The 25,745-nt window shown below is 37.4% G+C and overlaps 1 protein-coding gene and 1 pseudogene across 1 annotated transcript; both read left to right on the top strand.

Moving 5' to 3' along the window:
- Window positions 1-3,616: 3,616 nt before the first annotated feature.
- LOC121951796 (aquaporin-1-like) lies at window positions 3,617-5,998 on the top strand. Its single transcript, XM_042498277.1, has 4 exons — window positions 3,617-4,063; window positions 4,732-4,893; window positions 5,111-5,191; window positions 5,444-5,998. Exons 1-4 carry the CDS (start codon window positions 3,701-3,703, stop codon window positions 5,621-5,623), a joined length of 786 nt encoding a protein of 261 aa, XP_042354211.1. The 5' UTR covers window positions 3,617-3,700; the 3' UTR covers window positions 5,624-5,998.
- Window positions 5,999-13,591: 7,593 nt separating this feature from the next.
- On the top strand, window positions 13,592-16,233 carry LOC121951336 (annotated as a pseudogene).
- Window positions 16,234-25,745: the final 9,512 nt, after the last annotated feature.

Here is a 25,745-nt window from a genome sequence, read left to right as displayed (position 1 = left end):
ATCTGCCCCCAGAATTATTACAGTGCAAATAACTGCAAGTTACACATTGAATTATGTAAGCACACACTAGATGTTTTTTTTTTTTTTTTTTTTTTTTTTTACATTTTCCTTTTGAAATCATGTCTTCATTCTCTGATGTTGATGGTATGACTTTCCCGCCAACATTCCCGATTGCTTTTGGATAGCTCGCTTCGCAAATCTGCTCAAAATTCATTTCATTCTTTATATATTCATGTCAGAAAATTCAATTCAAGTAGAGTTAGGAATACATATGAAATGCTTATCAGATGTGACCAATGAAATGTGACAAATGCACATTAATACATTATTTATTAGCTCTTTTATCAGCCGTCAAGTTTGTTCTTTTTAAATGTTAGTAAGTCATTACTTGTTGACTTTCCACTGCTGTCAGTTCACCCAGGCAGCACACTGAAGCACCCTGCCTTTTAAAGGGACTAAGATTTGATTGTCAGTATACTGTATGGCTCCAAAACCTGTGTAATTTTGACTTTGCTGCCCAAGCACTACACTGCAAACTTTCACCACTCCAGCATACACACAGTTTATTCAATGCACAAAACAATTTTATCCTGAAAACTGATTTGACAAATGTTCTTCTTTCAACAACATCAATCCCTTTGGTTCAGGATTTGACCTCAAAATGAATCTGTTCCCTCAGTTTGAGCATCACTGCAAGCAATAGAAAAGAGTATCAGCCCTCATTACTGAATCAGTCTAGTTAGTCAAAAATTATTTTGGACATTATATACCTGAGTTTAATTTCCTACACTCTTTTGATTCTAAACAATAATGTGGAGGTATTTTTAATTTGCTTGTTATTTACTACATTTTTGCATAATGTCTTGGCAAACAGTGGAGGAAATTTCAAGAGATCACTTCCAAAAATAAAGTTCCATTTTCCTTCTCCTATTTTGTTGTACTAATAAAATGCTTCCTGTTGGCTACCACACATCCTTCCGGACATTAAGTCAACCATCAAATGAATCAGGTAAAACTCGGGTCACTGTTGAACTCCAGAAAACTGTGTAAGCAGTTTAGTCATACTACTAGCTCCAAATGTTTTCACAGCACTGTCCACTGTCTAATCATCAACAGACTCGTCTGCTGCTCATCAAGCTCTGTTGGCTCAGTGGTGTCATTAACAAGCCACAGTAAGCACCGCAGAAACATGTTAGCACTAAATTTTCTTGCTTTAATGTTGATACTATCTTAAAATGAAGCCCAATAATCTATAGCCAAAGAACTGCCTGTAGTGCTGCACTATACTATGTGCTACTTAAAAGTATAATTTTGTTGTAGTTCTACTATTATACTTCAGCTCCATGAAATTACAGCCACATATTGTATTCTTGTACTCCATCACATTTGTTTGGCAGCACTATAACAAATGTTCTTGTAAATTTATTGTAAACTACTGGCAGCTGTAATTGCCTGCATTCTACCGTCATTTTGTGGTATCGCTACTGTAAGTTATTTCAGCAGTATATTAGCATTAAATTTATTAGAGTATTTTACAGTAAAATTAGAGTTTTATAGTGTAATACTGTAACCAACCTGCCAGTTGAATATACCATATTTCTACCATGTTGCTATTGTATTTTACATTTACCTAATGATTTTTAACTGTAATTTCTTACATTTCTTATCACATTACACTACTTTAATAGAACTACTACTCCTCTAAAATGGGCTGTTAATGTGTCTTTCATGAAACCAAGAGACTTACGTGTGCCTGCTCATGACTACGTGTGCTGCAGTATTTCTTACATATGTATTATGTGCAGGACTAAAGAGGATATGTCATCATTCCTTGCTGAAAAATGGTCCTTATCTACATCCTGTTCCTGGGCTGCAAAGCGCCCCGCAGGAAAATACGAGAAAAAAAAAAACACGGACAAAGTTGTAGTTGTAGGTGTGTCTCAATTAAAAAAGTACATCAATAAATAATGTGAAAATTCGAAACAGGTAATTTATAGCATACAACTCTTTCCCCTAATGCTCTTTAACATAAATATACTTTGGTATTTAATAATTGAGCAGGTAAACGTGACTGATCATCTGTTTATATTATAAGTTTAATTTTATAAGTTATTGCGAAGGAATAACAAGCTTAAATGATGACAGTGCCGAGCTAAATGGCATTAGTCATTTTGGTTTGTTCCATGGAACTGCAAGATATACAGGAGGGTTGAGCAATAGTGTCACTGTCCCCGTCACTCTCAGCCTTCAGAAATGTGCCAAATATGAGCCCAGTGAGCTCGTAAGAGTGCAAGCTGGCACAGTTAATAATTAAAAGGTCATACATTTGTTAAAGGACAGAAATGTTCCCTCATCGGCATTCAGTGCTGCTTTAAAATACATCCTGTGCCACCATGATAGACTTAGTCACAACTACACTAAACAGGTGCTATTAAGCCTTGAGGCTGATTCTGCCTCATAATGCTTTAGCTGCATTACACCAGTGTATATAATGTGTCCCAGAAACACAGTAAACTTTGTTAAATTTGAATTTAATCAGACCACCCTCAGAAATAAAAAAAAATAAATAACAATAATAATGAGATCACACAGAGACTTGCACACGTCCACAGTAGTAGCAGTAAATTCCTGGACATGTTTTGCAGTGGCCTTGCTGCTGTTTGTTGTCACACCCCCTTAAGTTGGGGCCCAGGTGCAACAGGCAGCTCTTTTCTCAAAGTTGACATTTCTCCCTCTCTCTCCAAAAAGAAAATAAACATGTTTTCTGTGATCTAGTGCAACATAACTTTTTTTCAGTTACTAAAATCTCCCTCCTTTAGTTGTCTTTTGTTCATTTTATTTTAATCCTAGTTATCTATTTAGTAATTTATTTGCTTGTTCTGAAAGTTACAAATACAAATTTATTCTAAAAAATAATAATAAAAATCATAAGAAGAAGAAAATGTTTTTCTGAAGAGAAAAAGAAAATTGGGGTTTTTTTTAAATATTGGAAATAAAGGAATAATATTTTATTTTTCCAACTTTTTTTTTCATTCCCTCTTTGTGATTTGGAAGGTCTTGTAAAAGCTTGCAAACCATGCCTGTGGACAGAAGGGTGAGACCTTAAATGACCTGTTTGAGTGTTGTCTGGCTTCTCGCACTCCCTTATATGCTGTCAGTGACCCATGATGTGATTAAGTCCACAGGAGCACAAGACACACTTATGCAAAGTCTGAAATTTTTACAGCCAAAGCATCAAAATAAACAGGATAAATTAAGCTTAAAGTGCTTATAATTCATCTGCATTTAAAGCAAAATTATTTTTTTCAACTGATATCTCACAATCAGAGGCTCTGGGTAAAACTGTAGACCAATGCATGAGTGGAAACTTTATCTTTGGATACAGCTATTTCAGGACCCAGTCCTATTACTCACAAAAGTCCAAAGACCAGTAAGTGGTGCACAGGGAGGTACTGGGAGAGGGGCCGGAGGACGAGGAGAGGAGGAGGGAGGGTGAGGGAGCAGAGGGAGGGAAGTGAGAGACCAGTCTTTTGGATTTCTCATTAATTCAGTGTGGCCCTCTCTTTCAGTTTTTTAAAGCCCGCCCACTGACTATTATCAGCCCAGGCCTTATATATGCAGCCTGCTGCTGTTGTTTGTGAGTACACACACTTTCCAGAGCTCGAACCCACAGCCAGACGGCCATACTCCCACCACCACCATGAGAGAGTTCAAGAGCAAGGATTTCTGGAGGGCCGTTCTGGCCGAACTGGTTGGCATGACCCTTTTCATTTTCCTCAGCATCTCCTCAGCTATTGGGAACTCGAACAACACCCACCCAGACCAGGAGGTGAAGGTTTCACTGACCTTCGGACTGGCCATCGCCACGTTGGCCCAGAGTTTAGGCCACATCAGTGGAGCCCACCTGAATCCTGCGGTCACCCTTGGGATGCTTGCCAGCTGCCAGATCAGCGTGTTCAAGGCGGTCATGTACATTGTGGCCCAGATGCTGGGTTCAGCCCTGGCCAGTGGCATTGTGTATGGAACCCGTCCAGATGGCTCTAACGCACTGGGGCTAAACTCTGTAAGTACATTTCTTATAAGTGCTGACATGGCGTGATAAAATGGGATTCAAAAGTGAGACCTGCACACTACTAAGAAATGTGATGCAATGCAACCTAATATATGCAGTACCTTAGTACTCTAAAGTTGACCTACCATTGAAAAATGCTGAGGATGTAAGCACTTATTTGGCACTGTTTGTGTTGTTCTTTGAACAATCTGTCATTGGTTATTATTAAAAAGTGATGACACACATGTTAAAAGCACACTACAGTGCAGCAACTGAAAGAATCTGCAATATGCAAAGTCAACTTTTTGACATTTGTCCTCAGCTGTTTGGGTAACTCTAAAGTTTTGCATGTTAAAATGTAATCTTCTCTTTAACTTTTAATCTATAATGTCTAACAGCAGCTGTCTTCTTACCCAAAAGCTTGTGAGTGTCAAGGCATGATATCTCCTCACTGTCCTGCCCCCATACATGGTGCACCACAGCTAAATCACACTGAATAACAACAACCAGGTTTTCCACAAATAAAAAATGAATCTGGCACTTTCTGCCAAATTGCTGTCAGACTTGCAGTGGCGATGCCAGCGGCTGCTAAATAGGAAGTGGTTGTGATGGGAAACCCTCCGTCTAACTGACATGGACTGACAAACTGTTGTTGTTTTGGATTCCTCTTACTCTTGCAGCTCTCTGGTGTCACTCCCAGCCAAGGCGTGGGCATAGAGCTCCTGGCAACCTTCCAGCTGGTGCTGTGTGTCATTGCAGTCACTGATAAAAGGCGGCGTGATGTCACTGGTTCAGCGCCCTTGGCCATTGGCCTTTCAGTCTGCCTGGGACACTTGGCAGCTGTAAGTTGCATCTTACAACCATCTCTGAAGCTGAATGATGTTTATATTAGGATTAGGCACAGTGCATTTGAGCAACTAAAACAAGCAACAGATACGATTGAGCTCTTGGAGTGAAAGAATTTCATGCATTTTTATTGCTAATCTCCCTCACCCCTGATGATACAGGCCATGTAGCTGAAGATATCCTCTTATGCCATCTCTTTGTTGTTGATTACAGATCAGCTACACAGGCTGCGGCATCAATCCTGCTCGCTCCTTTGGTCCGGCTTTGATCCTGAACAATTTCACAGATCACTGGGTAAGTCAGAGACGAAGGCACATAAGCTCACATTTTTCTGCATGCATATTACATGTCAAGCTTAAATAATCCAATAACTTCACAAAAGACAGATGACACCATTGCCCATGAATCTTCCTTCACAAGTTAATCAGTTATCAAAGTTCTATTGTTTTACAATTAGCTATCAACTAAAGTAAACCTTTTGAACTGGACTGTTACATCTTCCTATGATAACAGGTTCCAGATATTGATCAGAGTTATACTTTGCAGGTGTACTGGGTGGGACCGATGTGCGGTGGTGTAGCAGCAGCCCTCATATACGATTTCCTGCTGTCCCCCAAATTCGATGACTTTCCCGAGCGCATGAAGGTCCTGGTCAGTGGTCCAGTGGGTGACTACGACGTTAACGGAGGAAACGACACCACAACTGTGGAAATGTCATCGAAATAGTCCCATGCATTCATGACCACTTAGTTCCATTGTATATTCTCCTGTAAAAAAAAAATTCTGTTGAGTTTAGTGTAGGATGTCTGTGTTTTTGTGCTATTTTTTTAAATGCCAATGAGGATTGTGGTAACGGGTCACTTAGTATCACTTTCTAATTCACTCCTTTGTTTGACCCCACACACACAAGCCGCTCAAGCATGCAAGTCAATGCGTGAGTTGAACCCTGACAGAGCAGTGTGCTGAAATGTTTTCCCATATCAGTATTCTAAGATGAGCCATTTTTTTTGTATACTCTGTGTCTGTATCACTTTTTACTTTGGATGGATGATATATTGTGTGTCTCACTTTTTTAAGTAAATAAAACACTTGTTGTTAACAGCTGCTACATCATATGCTTGTTTGTTATACAGATAAATATGGATAATGCTTGGTATCTGCTGTTATAGATTCGAATTTACCAACCAATGAGGTATACAAACACTTAATGACATAATGACACATAATGACTGCAAATACAAACAGATATTTAAAAAAAAAAGTATTACTTAAATGGGATAAGTATTATCTTGTTAAAAAGAGAAAATATCCCATCACACCCTAAAACCTATTTCAGCAAAACAAATTAGAGTAATTGAGATACTTGTCAGTTTGTCTCCTAGAATATCTCCGCATGAGAACAGATTTATCCATGGCTGGATTAACCTTTTAGGGGGCCCTGGGTCAAAAACTAGCTGTTGGGCCTCTTCCTGTGAACCTGATTTGTGGATCCCCAGAGCAGTTACTGTCAACTGGCGGCCCACGGGCCATGTTCAGCCCACCAAAGCTTCCCATCTATTTTTTTTCATCGTATATTGAAGCAACCCAAAAAACAATGAAGATAGAAATAATTTTATCAGGAATCATTTACCAACCTCATTTATGTGCATTCCACCAGCAGGTACTAAAGAGGTTATAAATCCATCCATTATTATGAGAGAGTAGTAGTGACAGAAGTGACAAAGCAGAGTTTTGAGCAAGTTATTAGTAACCTAACTGACAGAAACACTATTTGCACAAGTTCACATTCCACCTTCTCTTTCTCTCTCTCTGCCACTCTCTGTCTATCAAACACACACACACGATGAGGCGCTTAGTCCCAGTCAATTTAATGTCAATTTAGAGTTGGTTATTTCAAAGGACATTTTATATTTTGTTTAATTTCTTTTTCTTTTTCTCCCTCTAATTTCACATTATTGTATTTTATTTTTACCCATACAGTCTGCTCAGGAAAATTCTGGACCTTGGACTAACGTAGTTGATAACTCCTGCTCTCTAGAGGTCTGAGGCCCCTGAGGTTTGCCCCGTTGGTGTTCCAGTCTTGGATTTATCTGATAAGCAACAAGTGTACAGAGGTCAGCATTCCTGAAAACTTAAATCAAGACATCGTATTACTTATTCATCAGCCAACATGTTTAAGCTTTTGTAATTAACAAAGCAGTTTAATTAAGTAAAAAAGGTGTGATCATTCAAATGTTATATGTGGTTGATGCAATGAAATATACATGTTAATAGATAGATAGATAGATAGATATACTTTATTGATCTCAAAACTGAGAAATTGGGATGTAGCAGCGCCATGCAGTAAGAACAGAGAATAAAGAGCACACATTATTAATAGAATATAAGGGAATGCGCTTAAAAAAACCGAAAAAAAAAAAAAAAACTAAGAGACTGTACATATATACATATATACATGTGTAAAGTGCGGAACAGTATCTGAATAAAAATAAAGTCAGCAGTGTAGAGTGACATGGAGCTAAGATCGGAGTTTAAAGCGCAGACAGAGGTGAGTTATTGTACAGGTGGATGGCTTGTGGCAGGAAAGATTTCCTGTATCTGTCCTTTCGACAGCGATGATGTATTAACAAAGGAGAAAACTAAGAAAAGAAAGGACAGGTGACCTGAAGCTGTGCAGGACACAAAAACGAGAAAGAACAGACTTGAAGAAAAAACAAAACAAACGAAAGGTCAACTCACTAAAAGTGGGAAGACGAAGGATAAGAAGGTGCTATCACACCCAAACTGATTGACAGGTCTTTAAATACCCATGCAAAGATTAAACGAGAGCTTAATCTGACTTATTAGTGTGAAGTGGTGTCAAAGGTTGATTTAATCAATGTGAGTGATTACACCTGTAATTTATTTGGTAAAATAACTGATCTTGGCCTAATCAGGATTAACTGTCACTGAGATTTCTCTCCCATTTCTTTGCAGTTGAGAGGAGGTAGAAAACACTGTCCGCTCTATGACACTACTACAGTATGAATCCTCGGAGAGGAATATTAGCCTACATTTTGGCTCTCAGCTACCCTTTCAGTTTTATTGTGTTGGCTTTGCACTGCCCAGATGTTGTTGCTGATTGATGGATAGCTTCTCTCACTCAAGTTTTCAACAGCTCCAGTGGCAGATTTCCAGGTTGGTGGGAGCTTCTGCCCAGCAGCCAAAAAACAGGAGATTTCTGAGTCACCCTTTCTCTGAAAAGTTGGCTCAGTTTTAAACTCCAAAACGTCATCATCCAGCAAGGCCTTGTGGTAGCAAATCAAATACTTGCAAGCACATACCCCTGGTGGAGTGTAAAAACCCTGCATCAGAGTATTATAACAATGTGTAGGTAAAGACTGACAACAAAACAGTCTATATCTTTAGCAGGAAGGAATCAGATCCATCCATGATATTAAGGAGATGGAGAACCAGTGGAGAATATGAGCCTTGCTTTCAGGGATTACACCGCACATGGTTGTGTTTAGGCACAACAGCACATGGTAACCAACGCACATGCTGACACAGATGGTTAGGGTTAGGCAACAAAGTTAGGGGAAGGAGGCACATGGTAAGGAGTAGAAAAAAATCCCCTGCCCTATAGGCACCCTCGCATTCCATATAATGCATCTTTACTGGCCAAAATTTCAACCTGATATCATCCAGCAGCATTTCATGCGGATGGGAAAGGTGGCTTTTGGCATTGTTACCTTGCACTAAAAGTGCTGTCAAAGTGGCGGTGTTTTACAAGTTGGTAATGAGAACAGGGTGATATATGAAAATTACTAAATGACATTACTGAAAGTGGGAGATATTTGATGGGGTAGTCACTTTTCTCATGCAGCATTGAGATGCATTTGACAAGTATCAAACCCTTGTGGACAAGTTGGGCAAATTGTTTTGATATCTTTAGAAAATATTGGGAAAAAGGCACCAAGCTACTTGACAAGAAATGTATATGTAACAAAATACATAAAAATCAAATTCGTTTAGAAAATATATACTTTTTCTAAAACAAAGCAAGGGAAAAATTTCCAGAAAACTACATTATAATTATCATAATTATATGATCAACATTATGTTACAAAATTATAAATATTTTATGCTTTTTTTGGGTAATTTTCTTGTTGGTATTTGACTTCCCTTTTTTGTATTTTTTAGGTAATTTTCTTCTACTTTTTTATGAATTTCATGTTAATTTTTGGAGTAATTTCTTCTTAAATTGAAAATTGCCCTCTTCTCGTGTTTTTTTAAATAAATCAAGACAAATCACTGAGGTTTCAAAGGCTAATCCTTATTTAGCCTTTTTTCACCAACAGACTGGATGAACAAAGGCTCCTGGGACTGGGATCTAAACTCAAGTTTTGGTCCTGGTTTCTGACTAAACTGCTGGAGATTAACAGACAAACACCAGAAATTATCATTATCATAAAAATATATGGATGCTTTTTTTGCTGTTTATTGACCGTGAATATGATTTTATGTTTTCATTTATTTCCAGCAGCAAGGGGGGAAACCTTTGCGTACCATTTTACTCTGCTTAACAGACCAGCATACATATTGATTACATACTTGACTTGCTTCCATTTCTGCATGATTACATTCTCTGTGTTCATCCTATAATCTCTGAGTTAGGATGAGGTCCAACTCCCCTGACAGACCACAATGAAATCCTCTCAGGGGGAATTCTTCAGAATACCTGCATGCTGATGTTATTTATGCCTCTGGAATACTAGATTCAGGGGCATGGGCTCATATTTGTGTTTTATTTACATCTGAAAGCCAGGGGTGTCAACTTCATGGGTGAGTGGAGGGTATATGTGATGAGGTGATCCCACTGGCACAGGATCAAAACAGGTTTGGGCGGGCTGTAAAACCGTTTTCACCCAGATAAAACGCTGGCATATTTATGACTATCTTTCTCTCTGCGGCTAATCAGCTGGTCAGAAATATGTTACCACAGCTATTTTTGCAACTGTTATGATATTTTGACTTTATGCCGTTTTTAAAGCTCTATTTTTTCCGAAATACATTTTTCCTTAATTTATTTATTTATTTATTTTTCTAAATTGCAGTAAGGACCATTTGAAAAAAATAATGTTAAAAAGCATGTATTATTGTCTATTGCATAATAAACATAATGTGTTGCAAAACAAAAGCTGCTGTCGCTACCACTGAGAGATGAGCAAATCCTGCTGTGTATTGATTTGCTGGCTGATGTGATGATTATAGTTTAAAGCTCAAGTTCATTCACATGGAATAGATTATAATGTGAATGTAGTATAAGTACAGAATTGATGTTTGGCTTCTAGGAAACCCCAAACCCAACACAGCAAGGAGAGTAACAAGATAATGATAACTTCCCCTCTAGACTGTAGGCTGTATATAAAGATGAATGACATAATATCTCCCCAAAAGTGAAGCCAAGGCATCTTCATTGCCCCCAGTGGCTGGCTGCAGTATGGGTTATAAACCCCGCCCCCTCAATGTAAGTGAATGGGACATGGACCAAACTAAAAATTCAAAGTACACATCTGATTAATATTTCCAGAAAATGGTTTCTGTCATTAAAGGTTGTGCCCCAATGGCCAACGCAGAGGCTGCCATCTCTCGGTTTCCCTCATCAAAAAAACAATGGGATTTTTCCATTGGATTTTGAATTATTGCAGAAAATACATTCTGTGGTAATCAATTGTTTATGATTCTTACACGTTTTATTCAGCAAGACAGTCTTCACAAATGAGCACCACTTTTAGGGTTTTTGAGGCCTATGCATTCGTCAGAAGTAAAAAGCTAACATTAGGCTAAAAATGAACTACACACTACAAAGAGACTTGACTTCAAAATGCTGCTGTTTGTTTATGAAACACAAAATGGTCAAACCCCAAATACATTTCTGTTATTCTGCTACAAAACCTTTCCAGACCTCTCACATCGACTGAAACAGGTCTACTTTGTGTCCCCAGAGTCAGGACTGGAAACAGTGTTTAGATTTTACGCTCCACATATTTGGAACAAAAACTGCAGGTCTGCTGCAAATCTCAGTGCTTTTAAATAAAGGATGAAGACTTTTATGTTCACTGGTTATTAAATCAAATACTTATTTATTTCTTTTACTGCATTGTCATTTTTATTCTTGTATTTTGCACCTGTCTTAGTATATTTCATTTTTATTTTCAATTCTCTAGTTCTTTATTGGATTCTTTTTAAATGTCCTTTCATAATGTGTTTCTTTTGCAATTTATCTTGATGTTTGATGTTTTATGTAGAGACTTTGAATTGCCTTGTCACTGAAATGTGCTATTTAGGTAAACCTGTCTTGCTTTGCCTTACACTATGATCAGATGACTTAACATCACCACCACAATGAGGCTGTAAAGTCATGTTCTTCGTCGCTTAGTGTGATGATGTTCTTCAGTCTCATTTAGTCACTTGTAAGCAACTGCCTTTTTCAAGACTCATAAAAGGTACAAATTTCACAAGTGGGGTATTTACTATAATATTTTATGTCGTAGAACAAAATGTGAAAGTCTCTGAAGCTTGTGTTAATTGCAGATGTTATTTCAGGGATCTAACAAAAAACCCATTGACTTTGAGACGAGGGAACTGGGAGTGCTGAAATTTTAATTTATTTCTGGGATTAAGGACTCAGTCCTGGAGCACTCTATGCTGTAGACTCAGAGTCTACAGTTGGATGCAGGGGTGGAAGTTGGGCTTCTGAAATGCTGTACAGAGTGCTACAGCACCAGATATGCATGTGCCCAAAGAAAATAAAAGAGATGATTTTTCAGCAAATTAAAAGGGCAGCAGGAGAGTTGGCAGGCCAAGACCTCCCGCTCATATGTTAGAAAGCACAACCTACGTCCTTCCTGTCAGTTTTCCATGATTATCTCTCCACTCTCCCATCACTTTTGTGCAGTTCATTACTAGATACCTCTTCCATCCTGCTCCTCTGAAGTAATAAATCCTTCATCCTCCCAGTTATGTTATCTCAGATTTCTTGACTGCAAATGCTATAAAACATGCAACATGTAACTTATCAGTCGGCTGGTTTTAAACGAATCACAGATGATTTTGAAAAGAGAGAGAAATGAACTGAATGAAAAAAAGAGATATTTGGCACACAAAAAAGTGTCAAAGGAAAGCTTTTATGATTAAAAAATGGGGATGTCCTCCTCTTTTTTGGGTGGAGCATTGTTGCCTGAGTCAAAGGTGATGCTTTGACAGGCTTCTTTTTCTTTCTAACTGACAAAAAGACAAGAAGCAGTGTGACCCTTTGACCTGTCAGCCCGTTCACACAGAACGGCAGAGTGGGAGGCTGGTTTCCTTGTTGTGAATTCAAAAGGCCCCATTTCCTTCACAGCGGCACATGACTGATGTTAACTTCAATGCAGCCGGCCCTGCATGACACATGCTCAGAATAGAATAAGGAGATGGAAAGATAGGGAAAGCATTTACAAAGTGAAGAAGTAATGGGCAGTGAGTGTCCTTCACACATTGGATGAATGTCCTTCACACGTTCGGTATCTCATGTGTCTTAAATTAAGTCAAATGATTGACAATGTGTGCCATAATATTGCCTTTTAAATTTATAGATCATATTGAAGGATAGCCTGTTTAACATTTTACATTACAGCAGTAATAATAAAAATGCTAATTTCCAATTTTCTCATGTATTAAATTATGAATGCACACCACTTATTGCTGCATGTGTTATTTAAAATTATTTTAAGATCCTTGCATTGGTTTTTAAATGTCTTAATGATTTCAGTCTGAGCTATCTATGAAATTAGTTTTTACCTTCTGAATCCTCAACCCTCAGGTCTTCTGGCAGTGGTCACTTAATAGTCCCAAAAGTTAAAAGTGAACAAAAAGTCATGGTAAGGCAAACTCAAGACTTCACTTTTTAGTCTGGCTTTTCATTGAACTTTACCTTTATTACCTGTATTTATTGACTATATATTTATACATTTTAGTCAGTTTTACTGTTGGTCATTTTACTATTTTAGCATATTTATTTATCCATATTTAATCATTTATATATATTTTTATATATATATATATATATATATATATATATGTGTGTATATATTCATTATTTATTCTACTTTGTGCTGTTATCCTTTCATTTACCTTTTATCTACTGTTTAGAGTATATTACTATTATTATTATTTATTATTATTATTTTTATTATTATTATTATTATTGTTGTTGTTGTTATTATTATTATTATTGATGTTGTTGTTGTCCTCATTATGAATCATTTATTTATTTTATATATGTATTTACATATTTGGTTTTATTGTATGAAGCCTTTTGTGTCACACACTTGTATGTATGAAAAGTGTAGTAGAAAGTATGATTAATGGACTGATTTTGTACTATAATACATAAAGCCTTGGTCTTTTCCTTTTTGGTCCAAAACAGTATTAAGATAAACTAACATATTCTTTATCATTAAGTGAACACTTCCTCTCCCAGAAAGCAACACACTGGCACGGTGTCTAATGAGTTGTAAATAACAGTAAAAGCAGCACCGACTTTTGTTAAAATGGAAAAGTACTGAACACAACAGGAGACGTTGGAGGTCACTCTCACTGCTTGACACTCACATCTCTCAGCTGCTTCTAATCAGGCCTAATTTTTAAAGCCACAGACTTGATGAAGGCTGGGTAACTCCCTCATGATGTTGCTGGTGGAACCAAATCTCTGCCTGTGCCACAAGCTACTGGCCCAAAATCTGTTCGCTAGCATGACATTATCTGAATAGCCATGTCAGAAATTAAAACATGGGCATTTTGGAGGGCAGCTCTGGCTGAGTTTCTGGGAACAATCATCTTCATTTTCATAGGCCTCTCAGCTGCAATTGAGACAAAAATAACTCTTACCCTGACCAGGAGATAAAAGTGGCATTTGCCTTTGGCTTGGCTGTTGCCACATTAGCGCAGTGCATAGGTCACATTAGTGGTGCCCACCTGAACCCTGCCGTCACCCTGGGCCTCCTGGTCAGCTGCCAGATGAGTGTGCTCAGAGCTTTATTCTACATGGTTGCTCAGATTCTGGGAGCAGTGGCTGGCAGTGCCATTGTGTATGGTATCAGGCCAGAAACCACAGATTCACTTGGTGTTAACAAGGTAGGGTGGAACCTGTGTGTTTCTCATTTCCCTAAGTAACACTCCCCTTGATGAATGACATGCACTACTCAGTTTGAGTGGCATTTGGGAAATTGCCTCCAGCCTGTTGTAGTTTTCCTGTAAAAGCCGGATGCTCATTGTGTAAAGTTTTTATGTTCTTATCTCCAAGTTTGCTAATTGCCGGTGATAAGTTGTTTAATTTTAAATGTCAAATTTTAATCATCACTCATGGTTTGTACCTGTCATGCAAAAGAGGCAGGCTTTCTCTCACTGTTTATAGGATGAAAGCTTGTGCAGTTCTTTGCAGTTTTTTATCAGTCAGGCAGCATGGTCCAACTGCTTTTTTAACAGCATGCTTTGTTCCATTTTAGGTTTCTAATGGCTTTTTCTTGGTGCAAGAGTTGCAAAACTGGAGGCAAATACAATCTTCTAATCATAATTAATAGCATCCTGCTCAGCTGTTTGATAGAGCACATTTTGAATCACTAAAAGAATGAATTTAACTCAACCTGACTGAGCTATCTCTACCAGTTTAGATATGTTATGTTAAAGACAGCCACTAGATGTCGATATGTCATTTGATAGTTAGTCTGCCTCCGACAGGACGTTATTAACAAAAAAGTCACTCCACGAAGGAGGGATTTTCACAGGGAGGCATATATAATTTTATGTAAGCTAATAAATCTTTTTATATTTTCTCAAAACGTGCTTCACCAAATGGTTAATTAAAGCCTTTTATTGTAAAGGTAGTGAAAGCTTAGCTAATGTAATTAAAATTGACTGTTTTCTAAAAAATAAAATAATTTTTGTGATCACTTCTTGCTGTTATTTGATAATAAAATTTTATCCCTTGTATATGGTGAAAACATTTTGTAAGTATGATTTTTTTTTTCCTTTCATCTAAAGCCATACTTTACCAAATGGTTCAACTGGCCTTTTATGATAAAGTTATATGTAAAGATATCAACTTTACTTTTTTTTTCATGAAATAAAAGAGAATGAACATTCACTGTTATTAATACCATATATTTGATGTTATTGCATCATATATTTGAAAGAAATTATATCAATTTTTTTTCATGATTGCTGAGATATTTTCAAATTATTGTAATGGTAAATATCTAGAATATATGCATGAAAATAATATTAGCACAGGTCATACTACTAATTACATGATCACAATTTGATAAGTGTTGATATACTATCATATTGCAAGCATTATCTTTCTTTCTGTTTTACCATTGCCATGATCGGCCATCTCAACTATATGATAGAGGCATACAGTTAAAAAAAAAAAAAAAAAAAAAACTCTTAACAAAAATCAATGGGGGTTTTTTTAAAAAATGCATTCATTTTTTTTTTCATTGCTGTTCTCTCAGTGTGGCCTTGAAAGGGTTGTTAACACAAGAGGTAAACTAAAGTGTCCTCTATTGCAGCTAAATGAAATCAGCCCTGGTCAAGGTTTTGGTGTTGAATTCCTGCTCACCCTCCAGTTGGTCCTGTGTGTGCTTGCAGTCATCGACAAAAGACGTGATACCGGTGGATCTGCTCCTCTTGCGATCGGATTGTCTGTAGCGCTGGGAAACCTTGCTGGGGTGAGTGTATCAAAACATTTCCATGCTGATTAATTTAGTAGATGGTTTCTCCATCCTCGCTGTGGCCTGATACAATGGATTGGCATAGGATGAACCGGCTGTAAATCAAACTGTTCCGCTGATGTACAGCCAGAGATTAAAGTGGTGTTTTCCTCTGATATGTTTTACAGATCAGCTTCACAGGATGCGGTATTAACCCAGCTCGTTCCTTTGGGCCTGCAGTCATACAGACGTCTTTTGAGGATCATTGGGTATGTAAGGTGGGGCTGTAAATCAGATATTTGGAAATGTTTATGAGTCATTCCCATTGAAACCAGGATGTGTCTATTTTTTTCAGGTGTACTGGGCAGGACCAATGAGTGCTGGTGTGACGGCAGCTCTTCTGTATAATTATCTGCTGGCACCCACAGATGAGCCCTTGAGTGAAAAAACAAAAGTCCTTTTCTGCTGTGGCTCGGCACAGGAAAATGAAATTCGTGAGCCCCTCCTGGAGGATGTTTAAGAATGTTCAAGGGAGCAAGTCTGAGTGGAAATTACAAATGTACGCTGCACAGCTTCTTTGTATCAAATAAAATGCTTTTTCAAGATAAGGAGTTTCCTCTCCTGTATAGGGCTCAAATATGTGACCTCTTTGATCCCTTCTTTCTGCACATAAATCTCTTCACTATTAATATTTAGGTACTTAAATGTTGGTTTAAAGTGACAGTTCATCCCGAAATCAAAATACATATTTTTCCTATTATCTGTATATAGTGATATTTATCTAGCTTGTTTTGGTGTGAGTTGCTGAGTGTCAAAAATATCCATCGTAGAGATGTCGGCCTTTTCTTAAATACAATGGAAATAAATGGCACTTGACTTATGGTGCTCAAAGCGCCAGAAAACAGATTTTACAAAATTCAGCAGCAATGTGCCTTTCCATAAATCATGACCTACTAACTCAAGATAATCTACAGATCTTGCTGTAAGCATTTTCATGCAGGAACTATTTTCTTTATACCAAACACCCTCCAACCCTCAAATTATTTTATAGCTAACCAATGCGTTTAAGCTCAACCAAGGAGGGCGCCACTGATGTTTCCATCTCATGCTGTCATAAAGCCTAACATATCACCATGCAGAAGAAAGTGTGCATCTGCTCATCCATGAGAGGCTCATGACGGCACGAAATTTAAACATCAATAGTGTCCTCTTCAGCTGAGCTATATTTACCTACCTAGATGAATGCTTTCTTCTGTTCAGTGATTCGTTTGGCAAGTGTTGTTTGGTAGAAAATCATTCCTTCATGAAACTGCTCACAAGGTCTGTGGATTATCTTAAGATACTGGGTCATGACTTCTGGAGAGGGATATTGCTTAGTTTTTCAGATGTATTTTTTGATACTTTGAGTACCACAAGCCTAGTGCTATCTAGATCCAATATATTGAAGGGAAGGCAGACATCTCTACTGCTGATATCTCCAACACTGCAAATCTCAACAAAATCTAGACTAGTAAAAAGCCCTACAAGTAAGAGGCCAAATGTGTTTTTGAATTGGGTTGAACTGTTAACACACCAGACTCATCTGAAGCAGGGATTACAATTAAACACCTGGGTGTTTTGGAGGGCTGTGGCTGCAGTATTTGTAGGTACCATGTTACTGTTCACTGGTATATCTGTTACCATTAAAAAGGATGTTCACGGTTTTTGAAAGAGTGTCACTGGCTCAGAGCTTGGGGCTCATCAGTGGGGCACACTTGAACCCTGCAGTCACTTTCGGCCTACTGGTCAGCTGCCATATCAGTGCCCTCAGATGCTGGAGCAGCTCCAGATGGAGCTGTTGTAAATGAATAGGCACAGCAGATCCCTTGGTGTAAAGAAGACAAGGGGTCATTATTCCTACATGTGACAGAACAATTAAATTACATTTTTAAAAAAACTTCAAGTGATGTTTAAACCACTGCCTTAATTCTAATTAAGAAGTCTGATTGGATTTTGCAGTTAAATGGTTGCAGGAAAAGGCTTTGTCATACTATTCACTGCAACAAGGTAGTTCTCTATTGGGCTGATCAGTGGAACTCCAGCACTTTGCAGCAGATAGCTCTACTAAATCTGTAGTTGAATTTTACAGTAATCTGATTAACAGTAAACTGAAATCATTTCAGGAAACAAATGTGTGTGGTGGAGGAGACTCCTTATGAAGAAGGTTAATGCTTGAGCTAAAAAAAGTACTGTAGGCATAAACAAGGGTCTTATTTAAATAACAGGCTGGACAAAACAGAAACTGAAACTGTTTTATTGATTTGATTTTCATGTTAGACTTCTAAGATTGTCAGACTTAATGCTTGATACTTTTTGAGGCCATTTGAAGTGATTTTCCTGTTCAGTCTGTGTTTATAAGGATCTGCTTGAAACCAGTTTCTTTCTCATTTCAGTTTGCAACACAGTGTTTGGCGTAGTCATGATTCAAGACTTGTCCTCCATGCCTTGTTACATAATTTAGCACTGTGTGCCAGCAGATCAGGAAGCATGTGCAGTAAATCGCAATTTTAACGACCACTACACAAGTGTCATGGTACGGTGAGTAAATACATTTGTGCAAGTGTATTTTCCTGGAGGTACGTAGGGGTCACTGGCTATGTGGCTGGTGCCAAAACTAACATATAGCTATAATGTGGCCATTAAAAGACACGTGTTACTTAACACAGGAAAGCTTTACTACAAAAAAGGCCAATGGTCCCAATAAGGTTGGCTTTATGGCCAACTTTTTAAAAAAAAAAAACTTAAAGAATGTTGTAAAAGGATGTTTATTTTTGGTCAATCAACATAATTTAAAATGTTAACAAATTCTGTATGTCAACAGTGTTATCGCATTTTATTGCAGTGTAAAAGCATGTAAGAATTGCAAGAATGGCCTGCACAGTTAGTTTGTACATGCATGACTACCTATTTCCAATCCACTGACATGAATTAGTCCATTCCATGAATACAATCTGTTTTAAATCATTTACAGATCAGTTTAACTGGATGCGGTATTAGTCCTGCTCACTCCAGCTCTGGTAAATAGCAAAACGGAGAACCACTGGGTAACATCAGCACATACATTGACACTATTCCTGTAAAATCCTGTTTTATTTTGTAAGTAGCTGATCTCTGCTTTCATTCCAGGTGTACTGGCTGGGGCCAATGTGTGGCAGCAACTATGCTCTTATCTACGACTTCCTTCTGTATCCACGAGCACACAACTTAAGTAGGAGCAGGAACCTCCAGCTTGATGGCCTAAAAGATGAAAACCATGATATTTTTTTTCTAAACCTAACCACCAATATATGTTGTTGCAATATATGTAAGTTTGTTTTGAAAGTGACTGTATGGATCTTCTGAGCGGAATATGTACATTTTCTGTGAAAACGGAAATGCGTTTTAAAAAGACGCAATGCATAAAATAAGCGTAAATTGACAATGTCAACAACAGATGCAGGAGGATACCAAGCCGTAAATGTGAAAGTCCACTGACCAAACTGCAATATTTGATGAGTTGGGATGAGAAAGTGTTGCCCCCTACAACCACACTGTTCCTTCAGGAGGACCGCATTTTCAGTGGTCGCCACCATATGTGTGCATTGCTGAGTGGTGCCATTTAGTTTGCCAATAGGACACATAAACACACACACACACACACACACACAAGGACTCCCTTGCACAAACATGCATGTGCAACCAGACAGTTTACCACAACAAAGTACAGGAAATTGAGATTGCAGCACTCACAGAGGGAGCTTGACTTCATTCTCTGCTTAGGATACAATTACTCCACTATATCTTGACAGTGAATAGTTGTTGTTTTTAACTATTGCAAATAAGATATTTTTCATCCAGTTCAGTGTTTTTATCTCAATGTATTTTTTAAGATCAAAGTAAGGTCAGCATATCCTTATTTACATTATGGAGGTACCACAATAACGCAATGTATATTTAGATTTGCTTGACCTTGACATTTGTTTCTTTATAATGTATCACATACTGTATTCTTCCGTTCAAGGTGTTTGGCGACAGTCCCAAAAATCTCTGGTGAAACAACACGAGGATGTGGATCAGGTAATTGCACGTAACAGCACTTTAGATTCTTCATATGAAAAAGCATGATTGGACAAGATGTTGCCATCATGGAGATTTCCTGTTTGGCTGTGTCACAAGAATGTCCTCTCTCCATCTACGCACACGGCTCCTCTCACATCCCGTTTTATGGCTTATGAGTATTTGATGGTCCCCACACCCTGGGCTAATCATTGAATAAGTGTCGAGTGACTTTGAAACTCCACAAGAGGACATTTCTCAATAGAGGCCCTGCGGTCTGAGGACAAGTCAGCCAAGGTCATTTAAAGAGACGCAAGTGATTGTTAGTTTGAGCACCAATCAGTGAGCGGGATAACCGCTGTGGTTGGATGCACATCCTCTTGTTGAGCATTCCCATTATTCTGCTCTGTGTGAGATGATCATTAACAAAACGTCTGTGTCCCAAATAATTTTACAATACCCTGTGAGGGAGTAAAGGTGTACATTTTGTTATATTGTCCAGTCCAAGTTCCACTTATTGCCACACAGCTAGTCAGGTGAAATCACATTATGTAAAGTCACTCACACAAAATTTAATGCAACATTAAGCATAAAGCCATGCAAGAGGGAGAGGCTAAAAGTTCCTGCACAAATCAACATAGTTCATTATATTAAATTGCAATGGCTGGAAAAATCACAATAAAAATCTACATTCAGTATATACATCATTCTTTATGGCTTTCCTCCCGTCAAGGAGGAATATTTCTCTGCTCTTGTCAATGTTACCACAGCTCTGTCAGAAACCTACTGAAATGCACTATGCTCTTAATTTTATCAATGAAGGATAGCTGTGCTGATGGGTTTATCTCACTTATATGACATGACACTTCTTCACATGATTTTTTTATGGTGGAATTCCAGAGGCTGGTCATGTGACAGCGGCCAATCTAAAATCCCCTCTCTTTGTGTGCTTAACCTCCGAGGTCAGAGCATTGTGTTTAGCCTCTTGTTTTGAAGTTTGTCCTCAACAACATGGACAATGCTCTTTTTGTTGCCCCTCGGTCAGTTTGTCTGAGACTGTCCTTCATCAAATTATTTGGCTCTCGTGCTGTGCTTGATTATTCCATGACTTGGCATGGGAGAGTGTTCAGTGGTCCTCTCATTATGTTTATATAGACAAAATAAACATTTTGGGAATGAAGGCTTAACCTGATTTTAACTGATGTCAGAGTAACAAGATATACGGTGCAATTTTCAACCCAACAACACAGCCTATCTAACACAAATCTTCAATATTTTCAACAGTTGAGATTAAAAAAAATAGCATACTTTATTTTGACTTTGCAAATTAATAATAATAATAATTTGCAAAGTCAAAATAAAGTATGCTATTTTTTTTAATCTCAACTGTTGAAAGTATTGAAGATTTGTGTTAGATAGGCTGTGTTGTTGGGTTGAAAATTGCACCGTATATCTTGTTACTCTGACATCAGTTAAAATCAGGTTAAGCCTTCATTCCCAAAATGTTTATTTTATTCTATATATTTCTATGATCAAAAAAGTCATGAAAAGACCAAAATCATCAAAAAATTGATAGAACTTCATATGTGCCACGGACCTCTTCCTCTAGTAAATACTAACTACCTCTGCAAATATTCATTAATCCAGAACTGAAAATAATCCCAAGCAAGTGCACTTCTGTCTGATTAATATTTGCTGAAAGCTACAGTGCCCAGCTGTTTTGGGAAATTACTGAGCCTCTTTAAAAGCAGAACTATATTGACTGGGTATGGTTGTAACAGCACTATTTTCACCAAGGAGGGATGACCTATGAGTCATTTGATACATTTATTGTATTACCACATCCTTCCCAGCCTTGCATGTGAAATTTCACAATTAAATGAAGACGTGTGCAGACTTTACAACCAAAATAATGATTTGAAAGTACTGTAATAATTCACATAATGTAAACTCCTGGCAGCTGTTGTTGCCAGCATCCTATTTTAACAGTATTCTACAGTGGAATGTAAAGTTTACAGTTTAATATTGGCTTCAAAAAGCATCAAGATTTATGGTGTTTTATTGTATTTTGGAGAAATTATGCAATACTGTGAATTTGGACATATTTTTTCAGCAGTTTGCATGTTTGTGTTTTTTTTACCAAGCCTTTGTTTTCATTAGTACTGATACTGTTGAACTTAAATTTGTGTAACTTATACAAGATTTGTGAGGCATTTTTATTTTCCTTATTTCAAACCGCCATGCTAATCCAGCAAGCTTAACAATAACTGGCAGGGATGGAGGTGGTTGTAACACCTTTTAAGAATTCATTACATTTAACCCCAATGGCAACTGAAGTCATGATATCTACTTATGCTGCTCCTTTTTTCAGTATGCCAGGAGAGTTGGTGAGAAAAAATGATCTATCTGCCATGTGACACTGTACAGATACTGCAAGAAATTACAAAACTCTCAGAGAACAAGGATAAACACAGCTGCCCTGTATCAGTCAAAAAGTCTTCAATGTACAGCCAGAGGATGTGTTGACTGGCTACTTGACTGTAGTAGGAGGTTTGTATTTTGGACTTACTCCATGTGAGGCATTAAGCATTTCACAGACTGCCTAACAAATTAGACCTTAGTAGGAATGAGTTATTAGTTATCAATGCATGCAAATATTTTTTTAAAATTGTGTATTGTTTTAGTCTATTATTACAACTTACACCAGTAGTGGAGCAAGTTGCAACAATGGAACTCTTTGTAATTTATATGTATTAATAACTTCTGTTTAATAGTTGGAGAAGTTTGATACATGGCCATTTGTAGTGTAGACAAAACAAGAGTTCATTGTGCCAAAATTTAAGAGCTCTATCACAAAAAATCAGTAAGTGGTGCTGAAACAAAAGTGTTACAACCATACCATACATATGAGTTCTATAGTCACAAAAAATTAAGAGACAGAAAAAAAATACAGCATAACACCTGCATTCAGGAGTACATGTCAGCTTCCTCAGAAAAATGTATAGAGTAACATATCCAACATATTTAACCCTAACCACCCCCCCATAAGCCCTCTTCAGCCCATCTCAACATACTGACTGATGCAGAGCTCTTATCTGCAAACTGCTTGCTATGCTCACTCCCTCTCTGCTTTATATCAGTTTTTGGCAAAGGTTCAAAAACTGCTGTGTCAGAGAGGGGGGTGGGGGGTGGGGTGCAGAACTCTGCCTACAAGAAACATGGTGCCAATCAAAACTGCAGAGTAAAACAGTTCTCACTTCTCCTTTTTATGACCACTGTGACCACACAGATGTCATGAAAATGACCCATCAAGACTTTCTAGACGACACTACTGGCCTACATTTTAACTGCTTACGTGAGTTTCTCCAAACACTTAAGCACAGCACCTTAAGGTTCAGTTAACAGCCTTCGTAACAGCAGGGCTGTAAACACTTGTCAGAGGGTGCAGAGGGTGAATAGTCCCACTGTTGCAAGCTACTTTAGAGGTCCTGACCTGCGAAACTGCTTGGTTAACACAGATCAAAACAAGCCACGGTGTTCACATTGGTTCTGTCAAAGTTAAAGTCCAGGATTCATAAATCAAAGGGTCACCCCACCACCAAAATTTACAACAAGGAATTGAAAAATCTAGCACTCTCAAAATGATTAACAAGTGTTTTAAAGCATGCAGACTAACACTTGGAAACAACCAATTCCAGGTTATTAAAGTTTTCTGGTGTTGTTGAAAGTTTGTTTTTGTCAATAATGTTTGTAAATACAGCATATAAATTCCTTGTGCACATGCACTTGACAAAGTCGGATTTTGAGTCTGGAAAAGCAGACATTTTCAACTAAGCCCACAAAATTATAATTAGATCAAATATCTACATGAATACACCTTAAATATATGTATTTAACCCTTTGAAACCTGGAGCGATCACTTTTCTTGTGCTGCTTTTAGATGTTTTTCACAAGTATTTTAACCATTAAAACCTGAGCAAAATCGCAAGAAATTGGTAGATTTAGAAAGTTGTTTTAAAAAGGCTAAGGGGAAATGTCTAAGGAAAAAAATGAAAAAAAGCTAGTGAAAAATGTATTTGTAATTGCCTATGAAACAGACATGTGCACTCACAAACGCAGATACACGTGTGTGAATACACACTTATATGAGAGCTGTGACCGCTGTGAAGCCTACTATGAAATGTTACACTGTAGCCATGTCCCTCACAACATAATCCCAAACTTTAAGAACACATACAACTTAATATCACCCATCCAGTTTTGCAAATGTTTTGGGAAAAAAAGTATGAAGAGTGAGCACAATTGACAAGGCAGAAATGTTATGTCAGTAGCTGCATGTCCATGTTATGTAAAATACTACAGGGATTATCGTCAGGAAAGGGTGGATTTCAGGTCTATCCTGCCATGGGTACAGAACGTCCACACACTCTCTCTCACACACACGCGGTGGAATATATTTTAGTCTACCTATATTTATTTAAGTGCTGAACAAATCTGAGGTACTTGTACTTTACTTGAGTATTTTCTTCTCATGCCACTTTATATTTCTAACCCATTATAATTCAGAGGAAAATATTGTGTTCTTTTACTCCATCACAGTGATTTGATAGCTTTATTTACAAATTTATATCTTTGCACTCAAAACATATGAAAATGCACAAGTAGAACTGAAATGATTAGTTGACAGAAAATTGGAAGATTGTTATAAAAACTGATAATTGATTACATTTTTTGGTTAAAAGAACCCCCCAAATATTTCAAAAGTAAAATCCTGTCTTTACATGAATGCATGAGTAATAATATTTTGCCGGTATGATGTACAGTATAAAAGTTGCAGGGGACATTTTTCTACATTGAGTACTTTTGCTGTTAATGCTTACATTTTCCTGATTATACTTCAATACTTTTACGTAACATTTTTAATGGACAACTTATGCTTTAAGCAGAGACTTTTTACAGTGTTGTATTAGCCTCCACATACATTGGCACACATACACACACGTATTCCATTCATGCAAACAGAGCACTGTATGACCTGACAGTTTAAATTTGACAAATAGTGTGCAACACTGCCGCCCTCTGGTGTAACTTGGGTCTAAACCTGCATGCTGATAATCATGCAGTTAAATCATAACTATCAAATCAGCTTGACTCACATCCTAATATGAGAAGGAATCCCAACTTTCCAAAAACTATTTCTTCTTCCATTTCACTACGGCCTTTCGCACTGAGGAGGGAGTTCAACCTTTTTGATTTGACTAAGGGGAGGGACATTCAACCCTAAATAGTTGTATTTTGTATACATTTTAATTAATTTTATTTCAAATACCCTCAGAACTCTCAAACCTGCAAGTGGCTTTGAAAGGATTTTTTCTTTAAAAGTTACAACATTTATCATAGCCAGTTATTGTGAAATATGGTTATTTGTGCTTCCATGGAGGGTCAAGATAGAAACAAAACAACAAAAAAACATAAAGAAATCAAAGCCAAACCCCAGCCACTGTGTAACCTCATTAATATAATTTAGTCCCTGATATTGCTTAGCCCCTTATGAATATAATAATTTTAAACATTTTGGATTTTTGAAAAAAAAAAAGTTTGTTACTGAATATTTTCATTCAATGTATATGTAAAGTGTTCTCAGTTTTGTAGTTTTACTAGGCTACAAACCAATAGCAGCTGTGTTTGAATTTATTTCTGGAACAGACTAGATTTAGGCTATTTATGATGGAGGAATTTGTTGCTTGTCATAAAATAATAGTTCTGCCTTAACCATATTAAGCTAAAAACCCAGACAATTAAATATAGCCAATCCAACTACTGGACAGCTTGAGGCATGTGTCTAGACCATAGACCGTATCTAAAGATTAATATTTAATATCATAACAACCTTTTCTATCTTGTCTAATGTCACATTAGTTTGGAAATGTTTTTAATAACTGTTAAAAATCACAACTCAGGTCTAACATTAAATTCTGCTAATATGTATTATGTCTAAACCGCGGACCGTATATAAAGATCCTAATGTGTGATAATCTGTA

Source organism: Plectropomus leopardus, chromosome 12 (genome assembly GCF_008729295.1).
Source record: "Plectropomus leopardus isolate mb chromosome 12, YSFRI_Pleo_2.0, whole genome shotgun sequence".
In the NCBI taxonomy this organism is placed as follows: domain Eukaryota; kingdom Metazoa; phylum Chordata; class Actinopteri; order Perciformes; family Serranidae; genus Plectropomus; species Plectropomus leopardus.
The sequence above is the reverse complement of the archived record's forward strand: the minus strand, read 5'-3'. Positions and strand labels throughout refer to the sequence as shown.